At 48.8% G+C, this 14024-nt stretch overlaps 1 protein-coding gene across 1 annotated transcript; it reads right to left on the bottom strand.

The window, feature by feature from the left end:
- Nucleotides 1-115: 115 nt before the first annotated feature.
- LOC101757985 lies at nucleotides 116-4501 on the bottom strand. Its single transcript, XM_004969773.4, has 7 exons — nucleotides 3652-4501; nucleotides 2796-3035; nucleotides 2436-2525; nucleotides 1780-1929; nucleotides 1372-1496; nucleotides 904-1033; nucleotides 116-822 (listed from the first exon to the last, which is right to left on the bottom strand). Exons 1-7 carry the CDS (start codon nucleotides 4246-4248, stop codon nucleotides 697-699), a joined length of 1458 nt encoding a protein of 485 aa, XP_004969830.1. The 5' UTR covers nucleotides 4249-4501; the 3' UTR covers nucleotides 116-696.
- Nucleotides 4502-14024: the final 9523 nt, after the last annotated feature.

Below are 14024 nucleotides of genomic sequence, written 5' to 3'. Positions count from 1 at the left end.
ATATGACACAACTAGAGGTTACTGGCAAAATAGTAACGAGCTCACAAGACGAAACGACAGGATTAACACATACGGCACGGCCAGTACGGTCAAATTTCTCGTACGCTAAAAGAAAGGAAAAAGACGCGAGCAGATTTTTCAGCAGTACCGGAATGGTCCATGACTCCAGATTTGCCATACATTCATTTGATCAATACCTGTAGAGTAATACAAGATTGCAGCCAAACATACCAACCGGTTGTCTCAAAATTCAACAACGCAAACCACACATTGGTCAGTTGTGATGGTCGTAGTTCCCAACACAAGACAATTGGGTACCAACAATGTTGAAACGCGACAGGTGTTGTTTGTCTTCACTAAAAGAATGAGCTTCTGGATTGAACGTCGTCTTCCATGACTGCATAGCTGCCCACAAGCAGCAGGTCACAGCAGGATGCAAGCTCAACAGTAAATACCACAATCTCTTCGAGGACTGCGAATAAGTATGCAAGTCTCTTTAGTGGGGAACCTAGCAGCTGATTTGCCAAGTGAGGCTTGAGACTTGTAGAGACAAAAACGAGCTGCAAGCTTGCAACCCAATTCCACAAACTTTCTAGGTTGACCAGCTCAGCAGCCGATCAATGACTATGGAGGACGGACATTAGTGATGGCAATATATACACTGGTATGTACAACTTCAGCGCAGAAGCCAAGACATCACAACTCAAAGCCGCCATTCAGTTGAACGGATAAAGCTGGCCTTCCAATGTTATTAAGAGGTGTTTCCAAGGTGATTACCACTCCAGAACTGCCCACTTGACCATTCCACTTGGACCGGCCAATCTGCCATGTAGAGACTCAGTTATAGCAAAACTAGAGTCCTAGAAAGAACCAATCAGAAATGTTTAGGCAAGGAGAGCTTACAGAGAGCGCGGTAAAAGCTGATGGATGTCTTGTGCAAGAGAGGCCACACATCAAATTCAATTCCTCTTTCAGTGAATGGACAACTTCTGCACGTACCCCAGGATCACTTCCACCAAATGTAGGGCACAAACTGCCAACAGAACGTCAATTAAAAAAGTGTTAAAACAGAGAAAAGGATTCAAAGAAACCAAGAACATGGAGCATACAGCAAGCCTATTGATGAACAGTGAAATCAGCATCTGGCAACATTCCATCTAACATTACTTGACAAGTATTGCCATTTATAAGACGAATGCAGCATGCACAGCTTTTAGCACCACATGAACAAGAATTAGGCAAAAATGAAATAATCACTTTTAGCCAAGGTACTAAAAAGACTCTATAGGTTAATAGGTACTAACATGAAAAACTACACAGTTGCCAAACTTAAAATGCTGTAGTGTTGTCCATAAGTAATTAGAAAACTACCTGACTTGTATGCTGGGTCTCACCATAAGACCAGATCTTTTCCATGCCAAGGGTTGAGTAACTCCTAACGAAACAGACTTGTCGGGCCACTGAAACATAGGAGTGAACCTTGTGCCACGTTTATTCTAAAAAAAAAATACAAGTGTCAGATTGAACTCATCTGCTATCGGAACACGTGTGAGCATGATATGACCAACAAACAACGTAAAATATTTCTGATCAGCCATGGATTGGTTTTTATGTATGATAAGCATTTAATACTTATTACCATTGTATCATGCCTCACTGGGTACTAGCGGATCTTGCATGATAATCTCGTGTTAATATAAGCAAGTGACTTCCAGAGTGGTTTAACTAATTTTTACACCAAAATTGATTAATATAGGGAACATAATATAAAATACTAACCTTGACAGAAAAGCTCACTCTTGTTTCTCCAGGATATTTTCCTTGAGCTTGGAGCAACCCGCCAAATAACGGAAGAAAACCACTTGCTGATATCCCCTCACCAGCAACATATGTTAATTGCCCATTAGGGAACTGCAGATCCATAAAGGACTGCAATAAAGAGAGTGTTATTAATACTCAAAGTTCATATGCACAAGTAGATTGTAAGGAAATAAGGATGATCATGCGAATTTAACTGGAAATGCTAGGACCATGCCTGGTGACAATTTTGAAAGCATCGCAGTAACATTATAAATGAACACATTTTAAATTTTCAGAATACAAGTTAGGCTATTGTACTCCTTACCAGTTGCAGAAAATAACATGGTACGCTAATTAATCGTAAGTACTATTCCGATGCCCAGTACATCCAACCTAAAGGCCAAATGAACAGGCCTATCTCTCAGGCTACCAGAAAAAAAGGGAAAATCTCCAAAAAAGAGTCAGTTGCTTTACTCTATACTAACAGAACCCACCGGTCACTGGCGACTACAGATAACCTCTGTTGCACCTAAAACAAACTCTTATGCTTGATAAAAATCAGAACAATCACTGATTTGTTCACTTAACCCATGAGATTAAAATATATTCACAAACTTAAAGAGAATGAGACTTACACAAGCAACTGGATTGAGACACATCATCGACATCATCAACCATCTTCTATGTTTTGACCATATAGCCGGACATAGGGAATGAACTCCATTCTGTAACGAAATATCAAGTTTAATAATGTAAGAGGAAAAAAATGTCAGCAAATAGGCAGAAGGCACAATATACTAGAAAATCATAACTTAATCAAGGTACAGCTGGTCTAAATTTTGATCTCTAATTAATAATGAAGACCATAACTTTGCCTATCCAAAGGAGCAAACAATATTTAATGATTTAATAACAAAAGAAATGACCAAAGACAACGTTTATCATACTCAAGTGTAAATCACACTCTGGGAGAAGGCAAAAGAAAGGATCAGTACCTTGCGATCATAACCATACCAAAGCAGGTGTTGCTTTGATAGATGAACAGGCAAGAGAAGTGTAGAGTCTCGAACAAATAGTAGAGGCCCCAACTGAATAAGGTAAAGAGGCGAAGTATCATTTCCAGAAGTTGAACCACCACGTGAGGCCTCTAGCCTCCATAGGTCTCCACGTGCAACAACAGAACTCTCGATGTCATGACTCCTGGTGTTGTAAGTTGCCGACATATTTACAGTACCCTATATATAATTATCAGGAGAGAAGGTAAGTATGTTGCAGAATGACACCATCTGGGTCAGTGTAACATGACTGAAAATTGGCCAAGGTAAAACAATTCCACAAGTCCAGTAAGAACATTTGATTGATTCAAAATTGAAGGTTAGTTTTAGCTTAGTTATTTCATGTACAACCTTAGATGTACATCCATGCATTTAAGCCCTTCGATTCATGTGTGTACCACCACTTAAAGATTGTACATGATAGTCTTATAATTTTTTGATAGAAAAAGGACAATTCAATTGCAGATTCAAGATTGTATTAGCTTCAATGTATAAATTTATATATGAGATCCTTCCGAGGATATCAGATTTACTTTGAGAAATAGGATTACAGTAAATCAGATGATAACTCGGTTCTAAATTCCTCCAAGTATCATGACCAGGCCAAGAGAGATGTAAACCAGTTGCTAGAATGAATACATAGAGTGTACTAGTACGGTAACGACATGAGCCCTCAACTAAGATTGTGTGCCTAATTTGAGATGCAAACATCACCAATATAATTGTGCGCTTAATTTGAGGTGCAAACATCACCGATATGCTGGAATCCATAAAACAACCACGAGTTGGATCGTACCTTGGCCTTCTTAAAGTTTCCAAAAGTCCCAATCTCGCAGCCGAAACCCTCGTCCTCCTCATCCAAGTCATCTCCGCCAACATGACCACTGACGCTCGACGCGGCCGCGCTCCCAGTTGCCGCAGCGGCTGCGGCGGCCGCCGCCTCTAGGGGGCACCTATCCGCAGCAGCCCTTCCGACGGAGAGCCCTACGGCCCCCTCGCCCACCGAAGCCGCAGGGGGCAGGGGCGCCTGAGGCGACTGCTTGCGGCGCCGGATCTGGCGGAACGGGACGGGCAGCTGCCTGACGGCGTGCTGCACGGCCCCGCCGACGGACGCCCCGAGCTCGGCGCCGGCCTGTCCGAGCCTTCCGCCGATGTCGATGACCGAGGAGACCGCCGCCGCGGGGAAGGGGAAGTCCTTCCCGGGGGCTCCGCGTCCGGCGCCGAAGGGGACGACGGGGAGGTCGATGTCGAAGGGCATCCGTTTGTGCGGTGCCGGCGGCCACGGGAACTGCGGCGGCGCCTGGAGCAGGCCCGTGAAGCCCTGCGCGAGGCGGTCCGCGAGGTCCTGGCCGTGCCGCTGCACGCCCTCCCACGCCTCGAACGAGATCTCCATGCGCGTCACCAGTTAACCACGGGCCGGCCTGAGCGAGCGCGCTCCCAATTAACCTACCTTCCTTCCTTCCCTCGTTAGGGTTCGGCAGGCGATCGGAATTGGAAGCGAATCAAAGCCGGCGAGGAATCGGCGGCGGGCGGAATGGGGAAAGCAGGGGAGAGGAGAGAGAGGGAAAGCGTGTAGGTGATGTGTGATAATAATAGTGGCCGGGGATGGTCGCGGCGGGGGTGAGGTGGGCGAGGGATCATGTAGGCGTGGGGAGGAGGGAGGATAAAGAAGGCCTTGACCGGGTCGACGTGGATCGAGGGGGACAAGGACTCAAGGAGATCCCCCGCACCGCTTCGGCCGCCTGGCCCACCGCCGCTTCGGCTCCCCGCGCCGGAGTGGATAAGAACGCGTGCCCGTGCCGCCGTGCCACAACCGCGGGTCCACGGCTACCTTTCCTCAGCTTCGCATGCCGGTGCCGGGGTAAAAACGGGTGACCGTGCCTATCCGCGCGCGCGTGGCCTTATCCGGCTGGGGGGCTGATGCTTTGTTTGTTTCCTCTCGGGCGCGCGCGCGTTTGCCTAGTTTTGGCATCCGTCGCCGACGATCTCCCGGCGGCAGTGGCGTGCTCTGTTCGGCAACCCCGGCTCCGATGCTTGGCCACGTTGTACATGCGAAGTTGGATTGGATGCTGGTCGCTTCCCGTTTTCTTTCGTTGCCACGGAGCGCGCGCCTTGCCGCGTGCATGCGTTAACCAAAACGGGGCGATCTTATTAGAGGAAAGAAGAAGAAAGCAGCTTTGGTGTCGATGCATCGCGAGGAAAACAGGTGACGCGTCACGTGCCAAGTCTGAACTTGCGTTGGTGCGGTGCCGCAGTAGCTTGTTTCTGTGATGGCGTGGAAACTGGAAATTCAGATCAAGCCGAGAAGCCATGCGAATGCGATCGAAGCAAAACAATCCCTGACTAGGAGGGCAGCGCGGAAATTCAGATCAGCGCAGCCAGGAGGACAGGACGCGTAAGCTCATCCACCGCGACGCTCGACGAGAAGGTGGCGTGCAGTGAGATCGTCCATCGTGAGGGCAGCGTTATGCAGCTGATGAGCTCATCTCTCTAGTCGAGCAGTATCCAAGGACCGCTCCGAAGGAGAATGGTCTTATCTCTGGGAATCACATTTGGTGTTGACTAGAGATGTTCTCGATGTTGCATGAGATGTTCTCCCATGTTTCAATAGCCACTTTGCAAACTTGTGATTCTTGGATAAAAGGAAGGGATTTGGATCGGATGTTGCGTGAAACATCTCCTAATATTGTGGTGTGAATTTGTTTTTTCTTTAATCTCTGGAGATTAGAGGCTAAAGAGTTACTTTTAGCATATATATTTTTATGTTGCAAAAAGTATTCATGTTGCAGACTTCTGTTTCTCGATGTTGCAACAAACCGTCCGATGAGAAATTCTCATCGTACATCCGGGTGCTAGTAGTCCTGAGTAATTGTATTGAATGTCCGTCTGACGCGTGCACAAAAATCGGACACCACAGTCAGGTCCCACTCCCTCTCATCCTTATCCCTAGTAGCTTACTAGCTAGTTATCCCCTTCTGCACCCCCTTTCTCACTCGCGACCAGCTAGATGCGGGCCTTCAGGGGCAGCGACATGATGAGAGGTCAGCGCAGATAAGAGGACAGCATGGCGTAAGTGTTGACGACAATTACCACGCTAGTTTGAATCATAAGCACACGGATCAGTTGTAACTTTTCCTTCAGAATATTCATCCAAAGTTTGTCAATCCATGGATCGGCAGCAAACTAACTAGGGTTTTCTATCTAACTTAATAGATCTAATCCTAACATGAAGCATAGATTTCATATGAAGGGTAAACCTAATAGATATGAATGATAGAGCATAGGTTGATCACATCCTAATGTTGTGGTGTGAATTTGTTTTTTCTTTAGATCTTCGGAGATTGGATGCTAAGGGGTTGTTTTTAGCATATATATTTTTATGTTGCAAAAGGTATATCTTTTGGTTGCATACTTCATTTTCTCGATGCTGCGACGGACCGTCCGATAAGAAATTCTCAACCGACGTTCGGGTGTTAGTAGCTCCAAGTAATGCTATTGAACGGCCGTCGGATGCGTACACAAAAATCGGACGCTGCAGTCAGGTCCCACTCCCTCTGATCCTTATCCCTTTAGCTTACTAGCTAGTTATCCCCTTCCGCACCCCTCTCTCTCTCGCGCGCGCATGCGACCAGCTAGATGCAAACCTTTTGGGGTAGCGACGCGATAAGAGGTCAGCGCGAACAAGAGGACAACACGGGGTGAGCTTATCCACCGTGACGCGATGAGAGGCGGTGCGTGGCACGCGTGACTAGGAGGGTAGCGTTGCACCGCTGATGAGCTCGGCAAGTAGGTGGCGCGCAGCGAGCTCGTCCATCGTGACATGACTAGCAGGGCAGCGTTGCCCCACTGGTGAGCTCATCTCTCTAGTCCAGCGGCATCCAAAGACTACTTCGGAGGAGGATGGCCTTGTCTCTAAGAGTCAAATTTGGTGTCGACTAGAGGAGTAGGATGGAATTACTTCTCGGTATTATGGTATGTCATTTTGCATGTTGCAACAGGTGACCTCAGATGTTGCTGAAAAAAAGTGAGATATTAATTTTTTTCCTTTTCAATGTTGCAACATGCATGGTAATTGTTTTTGTTGCATTAGGTTTTTTTCTCGATGTTGCATGAGATGATATCCGATGTTTCAGTAGCTAGTTCTGCAAAGTTGTGATTCTTGGATAAAAGGAAGGGATTTAGGTCCGATGTTGCATGAAACATCTCCTAATGTTGTGGTGTGAATTTGTTTTTTCTTTAGATCTTCGGAGATTGGATGATAAGGGGTTGTTTTTAGCATATATATTTTTATGTTGCAAAAGGTATATCTTCCTGTTGCATACTTCATTTTCTCGATGCTGCGACGGACCGTCCGATAAGAAATTCTCAACGGACGTTCGGGTGTTAGTAGCTCCAAGTAATGCTATTGAATGGCCGTCGGATGCGTACACAAAAATCGGATGCTGCAGTCAGGTCCCACTCCCTCTGATCCTTATCCCTTTAGCTTACTAGCTAGTTATCCCCTTCCGCACCCCTCTCTCTCTCTCGCGCGCGCATGCGACCAGCTAGATGCGAACCTTTTGGGGTAGCGACGCGATAAGAGGTCAGCGCGAACAAGAGGACAACACGGGGTGAGCTTATCCACCGTGACGCGATGAGAGGCGGTGTGTGGCAGGCGTGACTAGGATGGTAGCGTTGCACCACTGATGAGCTCGGCGAGTAGGTGGCGCGCGGTGAGCTCGTCCATCGCGACATGACTAGCAGGGCAGCGTTGCCCCACTGGTGAGCTCATCTCTCTAGTTGAGCGGCATCCAAAGACTGCTCTGGAGGAGGATGGCCTTGTCTCTGAGAGTCAGATTTGGTGTCGACTAGAGGAGTAGGATGGCAATACTTCTCGGTGTTGTGGTATGTTATTTTGCATGTTGCAACACGTGACCTCAGATGTTGCTAAAAAAATAAAGTGAGATATTAATTTTTTTCCTTTTCGATGTTGCAACATGCATGGTAATTGTTTTTGTTGCATTAGCTTTTTTTCTCGATGTTGCATGAGATGATATCCGATGTTTCAATAGCTAGTTCTGCAAAGTTGTGATTCTTGGATAAAAGGAAGGGATTTAGGTCCGATGTTGCATGAAACATCTCCTAATGTTGTGGTGTGAATTTGTTTTTTCTTTAGATGTTCGGAGATTGGATGATAAGGGGTTGTTTTTAGCATATATATTTTTATGTTGCAAAAGGTATATCTTCCTGTTGCATACTTCATTTTCTCGATGCTGCGACGGACCGTCCGATAAGAAATTCTCAACGAACGTTCGGGTGTTAGTAGCTCCAAGTAATGCTATTGAATGTCCGTCGGATGTGTACACAAAAATCGGATGCTGCAGTCAGGTCCCACTCCCTCTGATCCTTATCCCTTTAGCTTACTAGCTAGTTATCCCCTTCCGCACCCCCGCTCTCTCTCAAACGCGCATGCGACCAGCTAGATGCGAACCTTTTGGGTAGCGACACGATAAGAGGTCAGGGCAAACAAGAGGACAACACGGGGTGAGCTTATCCACCGTGACGCGATGAGAGGAGGTGTGTGGCACGCGTGACTAGGACGGTAGCGTTGCACCGCTGATGAGCTCGGTGAGTAGGTGGTGCGCAGTGAGCTCGTCCATCGCGACATGACTAGCAGGGCAGCGTTGCCTCACTGGTGAGCTCATCTCTCTAGTCGAGCGGCATCCAAGGACTGATCTGGAGGAGGATGGCCTTGTCTCTAGGAGTCAGATTTGGTATCGACTAGAGGAGCAGGGTGGCAATGCTTCTCGATGTTGTGGTATGTCATTTTGCATGTTGCAATAGGTGACCTTTGCTGAAAAAAATCAGATTAGATGTTACAATTTTTTCCTTTTCTATGTTGCAACATGCATGGTAATTGTTTTTGTTGCATTAACTATTTTCTCGACGTTGCATGAGATGTTCTCCTATGTTTCAATAACCAGTTTTGCAAAATTGTGATTCTTGGATAAAAGGAAGGGATTTGGATTGGGTGTTACATGAAATATCTCCTAATGTTGTGGTGTTAATTTGTTTTTTCTTTAGATATTTGGGGATTGGATGCTAAGTGGTTGTTTTTAGCATATATATTTTTATGTTGCAAAAGGTATATGTTCCTGTTGCAGACTTGTTGTCGGTGTGTCATACCGCCGATTAGTAATTGTACGCCGTGCTCTCCTCACTTCCGTTGGCTTGCACACAATAGACAAGGAGTTATACTGGTTCGAGAAGATCCCTACGTCCAGTTTTGGCAGGAGTCGCGTTCCTTGAATCAAGTGCACTGGGCTTACAACGGGGTGCTTGCAAGCAAGCGTTCCTGCGGTGTGTGGGTGTATGTGTCGAATGCGAGAGAGAGAGAGAGAGAGAGAGAGAGAGTGAAAGTGAATCGTCCCCACATAAGTAGAGACTAAATGTGATACAAATATCAGTCCCAGGAGGCTGATAACACATTTATTCGACAGATAATTCAGTTATCGTACAATTCCCGAGGGAGTGGGCGTGAGAGCCACGCAGCGATAAGAAGTAAATAAACAACAGCGGCTAACCAAGCGACTGCTAAAAGATAGCACTTGGGACTACACGGCAGCAGCAGCAGTATCTTGGAAAGGCCAACACCACAGGCAGCGTTGGGTGCGGACACAACCTCTACTCAAGGTCTTCGACGATGAAGTCCGGGTCTTCCTCTGTAGTAACGAAGCAAGGGTGAGTACGAACATACTCAACAAGTCCAACCCCATCCACGGATAGGCTAGAGTTTATTTGCGGTAAAGCTAAATTTCCAATACATGCATAGGCTCATTTTCAAACAAGTTTTCGTAAAGCTTTTCTTTAATAACCAAATCATTGAGTGGGGTGATCCTACACAAAGGATCCAAGTTTTATCGCTATCAGACTCCCCGTCCGCCATAGCTCACGGCACAACTGCCTGACACTTCCAAAATCCAACTCACACAAACACACACACACACACACACACACACACACACACACACACACACACACACACACACACACTATCCATGCCCAAGTGCTAGTTATGTGACTAAGTCGTAACTCGTCCAATGCCGTGGACGCGGCTACCTGGATAGGTTTTAACTCTGCAGAGGTTGTACACTTTTCCCACAAGTAGGGTACCGCAGCACGATCACCTTAGTGCCGGTGCGAATCCTAACAAAACCATTACCCACCTTAGCTAAGACTGGCTAGTCCTCACGGAAGTACCCAAGGGGTTCGCGGCTCATCCACGAGACTGTAACCGGGACCTAAGTCACCAAGATCTTACTCCTTTTCCATGGGCTCCCGTTGCTCATCAGCACCCTTGAAGACTAACAGTTCAGCTAGTGGGATTTATGCTAAGTCGTTGCCCATACAACGGTCGAGTGGTTGCACGATGGTTGAATTAGGCAAGATGACACATCAACTCGGTCCTTAACCATGACAAGATGGATATCTCCTGACATTGCTCAACCACTAAGGTACGAGCACAACACCCTGGCATTTTACATAAGAAACACCCATCCATCTCATCTACACATCCCTTGAACCCGGAAAGAAACCACTTTCCCGTTTGAACACGCACACACATTTATTTCTTCGTAAAAGCCATTGTAATAACGATCGAAGATGAGTAACCAGCTCCTAAGCGCTCTAGCAGTGGTTATCATCTAAACAGAGCAAGTCATATTTAGAGATAAACATGGGACAACAAGGAATGTTCATAACAATCAAGGGGTGTCTATCCAACCATGTCTTGCAATAAAACAATATGCATTTTATAAAATAGGCCAATAGGTTGTGTTTGAAAAACTAGGTATTAAGTATGCATCAAAGGGTGAGATTGGACTTGCCGTCTTCAAAGCCTTCCGGAAGTTCCGGCTCATGCTGCTGGTCCTCGGGCTTGGGCTCGCAGTCAAACTCCTCCTCGGGCTCCTCCTCGTGCAATCCGCGATCTACGACACACACACACGGGCACACAAATAAATAAAAGAAAATTGGTTTTTATTCGTTGAGGTCCGAACAGAAAATGCGAACGGAAAATAGGTAGAAGGAATATTTTTGGGAAATTTGGATATGGATCGGCGGAAGTATTCTGGAGGATGATGTGGTAAAATTTGGGATTAATTGGAGGAAGTTTGGCGCATGAAATGACGAGTTAAACATGGGTTAGGGGCTTAAAAAGGAGGTTTATGACTGGTTCGCAATGAACCAGGGACCTATTTGTAAATATTTTTGGAGGTGGAGGGGTCGATCTGTGAAACAGCCTTTGAGAGAGATGGAAGACTAATTTGTAATTTGGTGAAAGTTGGGGGTTAGATCAGAAATCCGGGGCTTCTTCTTCCTTCCTCCCTGTACCGAGACAGAGGAGATGGGAGGGAGGGGCGGCCGGCCTGGGGCGGCAGCCTAAGCTCGCCGGCGGCGAGGGGAGGTGGCGGGAGAGGCTAGAAGAGGCCGTGGGGGCTCCATTTTTCCCGTTACCTTGGAGCTTCGGAGAGGGAAGGGGGCGGCCGGCGGTGGTTCGGTGGAGGCGGCGTTCGGGTGGAGGAACACGAGCGGCGGCGGCTCGGCACGAGCGGCGGGTGGAGGAGGTCGGGGGGTGCGGCGCGGCTTGGGGAGAGGGCGGCCGGGCCGGCTCCCTTTTATAGCCGGCGAGATGAGGGCGGCCAGTGTTGCGGTGGGGCCGGCGGTGGCGTGCGGTAGGCGGTGGGCGGCACCGGAGGGCGGTAGGGGCCGGCGGTGGCGTGGAGCGGGGCCGGGGCGCAGCGTGGCGGGCATGCCGGCGGGGCTGGCCGGGGCCGGCAGTTGCGCCGGCGCCGGCGACGTGCGGCGCGGCGGCCGGGGCCGGGCGGGCCGATGCAACGCGGCAGGGCCCGGGCGCACGGGGCCGAGGCGGCCAGGCGCCGGAGCGGCCCAGCGGCCGGGGGAGTTAAGGCCCGGGGGGGTCCGGCCAGGGGTGGCGGTGGAGCCGACCGGGAGGAGTGGTGCGAGGAAGAAGAAGGAAGGAGGAGAGAGAAAAAGGAAGGAGGAGAGAGAAGAAAGAAGAAAAAGAAAGGAAGAAGGGAAAGGAAAAAAAAAGAAAAGGGAGGGAAAAGAGGAAGAAAAAGGGGGAGACCGGCGGCGTCTGACGACGGCACGCAGCGAGATTTACGGGCACGGATAAAAGATGGGGTCGGCTTGGGTGCCGGGACGGCGAAATCGCCGGGAAGATTTTAGATTTTCGGGAGCTCAGCGGTAAAAAGATTTTAAAAGCGATTTTTAACGGGTGATTTTAGGTTGGTGATTTTGCGGATGTTACAGAAAGGAGACCCGGTTCCCTTTATATAGGCTTGGGACCGGGCAACAATATTGAGAAATGGAGGGGGGTCCCAACCTTAAAGGTCGGGGGTTGCAGCGTGGTCGGGTCTTCCTTGCATCAAGAGGCTTCCTTGTTCTATCCCCTTGACTGGTCGTGGGCTTCGCACGCCTTGTACGATGGCTCCTATGCTGCGTGGGCTGCTTACGCACGGCCCAGCCTGGCATGGTGGCATGCCCTTGATCTTGACGGGTCTCCCTGATGGCGAAGGTGATGAAGACGTTGGGGCGCGTGGGCATGTACGACCGCGCGTGGCCTCGTCCTGCAGACCGTCCTAGGCGGTCCGAAGGGTGTATCCTCATTCTTAGACCTCTTGGTTAAAGGTTGGCTCCCCTTGCCCGGTCATGTCTCCAGCGTGGGGTGGTCAGAGGGGCCACGCCCTGCATTTAATACCTCTTGTATGGCGCAGATCTTCCTGAGTCAAGGAGTGGGTGAGACGATGTGAGCCTCTTGCGGGCCCCGCCCCCGAGCTAGCTGAGCCGACCAAGGGAGGTCGGGCGGTGGGCCGTAGCATCATCTGAGCCATTTCCAGGATGCTTCTAGCTGTTTGGGCCTTTGGCCTTTTGGCGTATGGTCGCCTTAAGCCCCTTTCCTCAAGAACCTGTCACTTCTATTTCTCGATATTGCAACGGACTGTAGTTCGATATTCTCATCGGACGTCCGGGTGCTAGTAGCTCCGAGTAATGCTATTGAATGACCCTTTGACACGTAAACTAAAATGGGACGCTGCAGTCAGGTCCCACTCCCTCTCGTCCTTATCCCTAGTAGCTTACTAGCTAGTTATCCCCTTCCGCACCTCCCTCTCTCTCGTGTGCGCGACCAGCTAGATGCGGGCCTTTAGGGGTAGCAACTTGACAAGAGGTCAGCGCGAAGAAGAGGATAACACGGGGTGAGCTCATCCACCGCGACGTGGTGAGAGGCGGTGCATGGCGAGTGTGACTAGGAGGGTAGTGTTATGTTGCTGATGAGCTCGGCGAGGAGGTGGCGCACGGTGAGCTCGTCCATCGTGACATGACTAGGAGGTAGAACTGAACAAAATAGATCCAGCCTGACCCGGCCCGAGCCCGGCGGAGGGAGTAATCGGCTGTGGAGTCGATGCATCGCGAGGAAAACAGGTCACGCGTCACGTGCCAAGTCTGGACTTTGCGTTGGTGCGGTGCCGCAGTAGCTTGTGTCCGCGATGGCGTGGAAATTCAGCTCAAGCCCGAAGCAAAACAATCCCTGATGCTGCTTTTTTTTTTTCCTATAGAAAACGATACGGCTGCTTTCCAAGGAAAACCAGTTTAGTCCGCACTAGGGCAGCTGCTTTCAAGGGCCTCCTGGGAAGAGAGAAAAAAAAAGAAATTAAAGAAAAAGCCGACTGGGGCTTGAGCCTTGAGATAAAACTTTGATGGACGTTGACAAGTTTGGTGGCCAGATGAACTTGTACAGCCCGGCTCCTAACGCATATATAATTGCCAGTGGGCGACGGGATTTGGAGGTGGACAGGAACGTAACCGAGTGTTAAAAATTCGCTGGCTTCCTCTCACTGCAACACCGGCCGCTAAGCAACAAGGTGGTCAATTCTTTGGGCCTACGTGCCGCTAGCATCATGAGGAGAAAGTGACACGCTGATAAAAGTATGCGTGTCGACTACTGGTGATAATTGAAGAGCACGATATTCGGCAGCAAACGTACGCAGGCGGCAGGTCTAACGGCGCTACAGTGCTCACACATAAAAGATCGTTCGATAATCCTGTACAGAATATTATTCAAACGGCCGCTACCCGTGTCATGTCGGCAAATCCGAAAAAAGAAATTGG

The sequence above is a fragment of the Setaria italica genome, chromosome V (genome assembly GCF_000263155.2).
Source record: "Setaria italica strain Yugu1 chromosome V, Setaria_italica_v2.0, whole genome shotgun sequence".
Classification (NCBI taxonomy): Eukaryota; Viridiplantae; Streptophyta; class Magnoliopsida; order Poales; family Poaceae; genus Setaria; species Setaria italica.
This window is presented reverse-complemented; position numbering and strand designations above follow the sequence as displayed.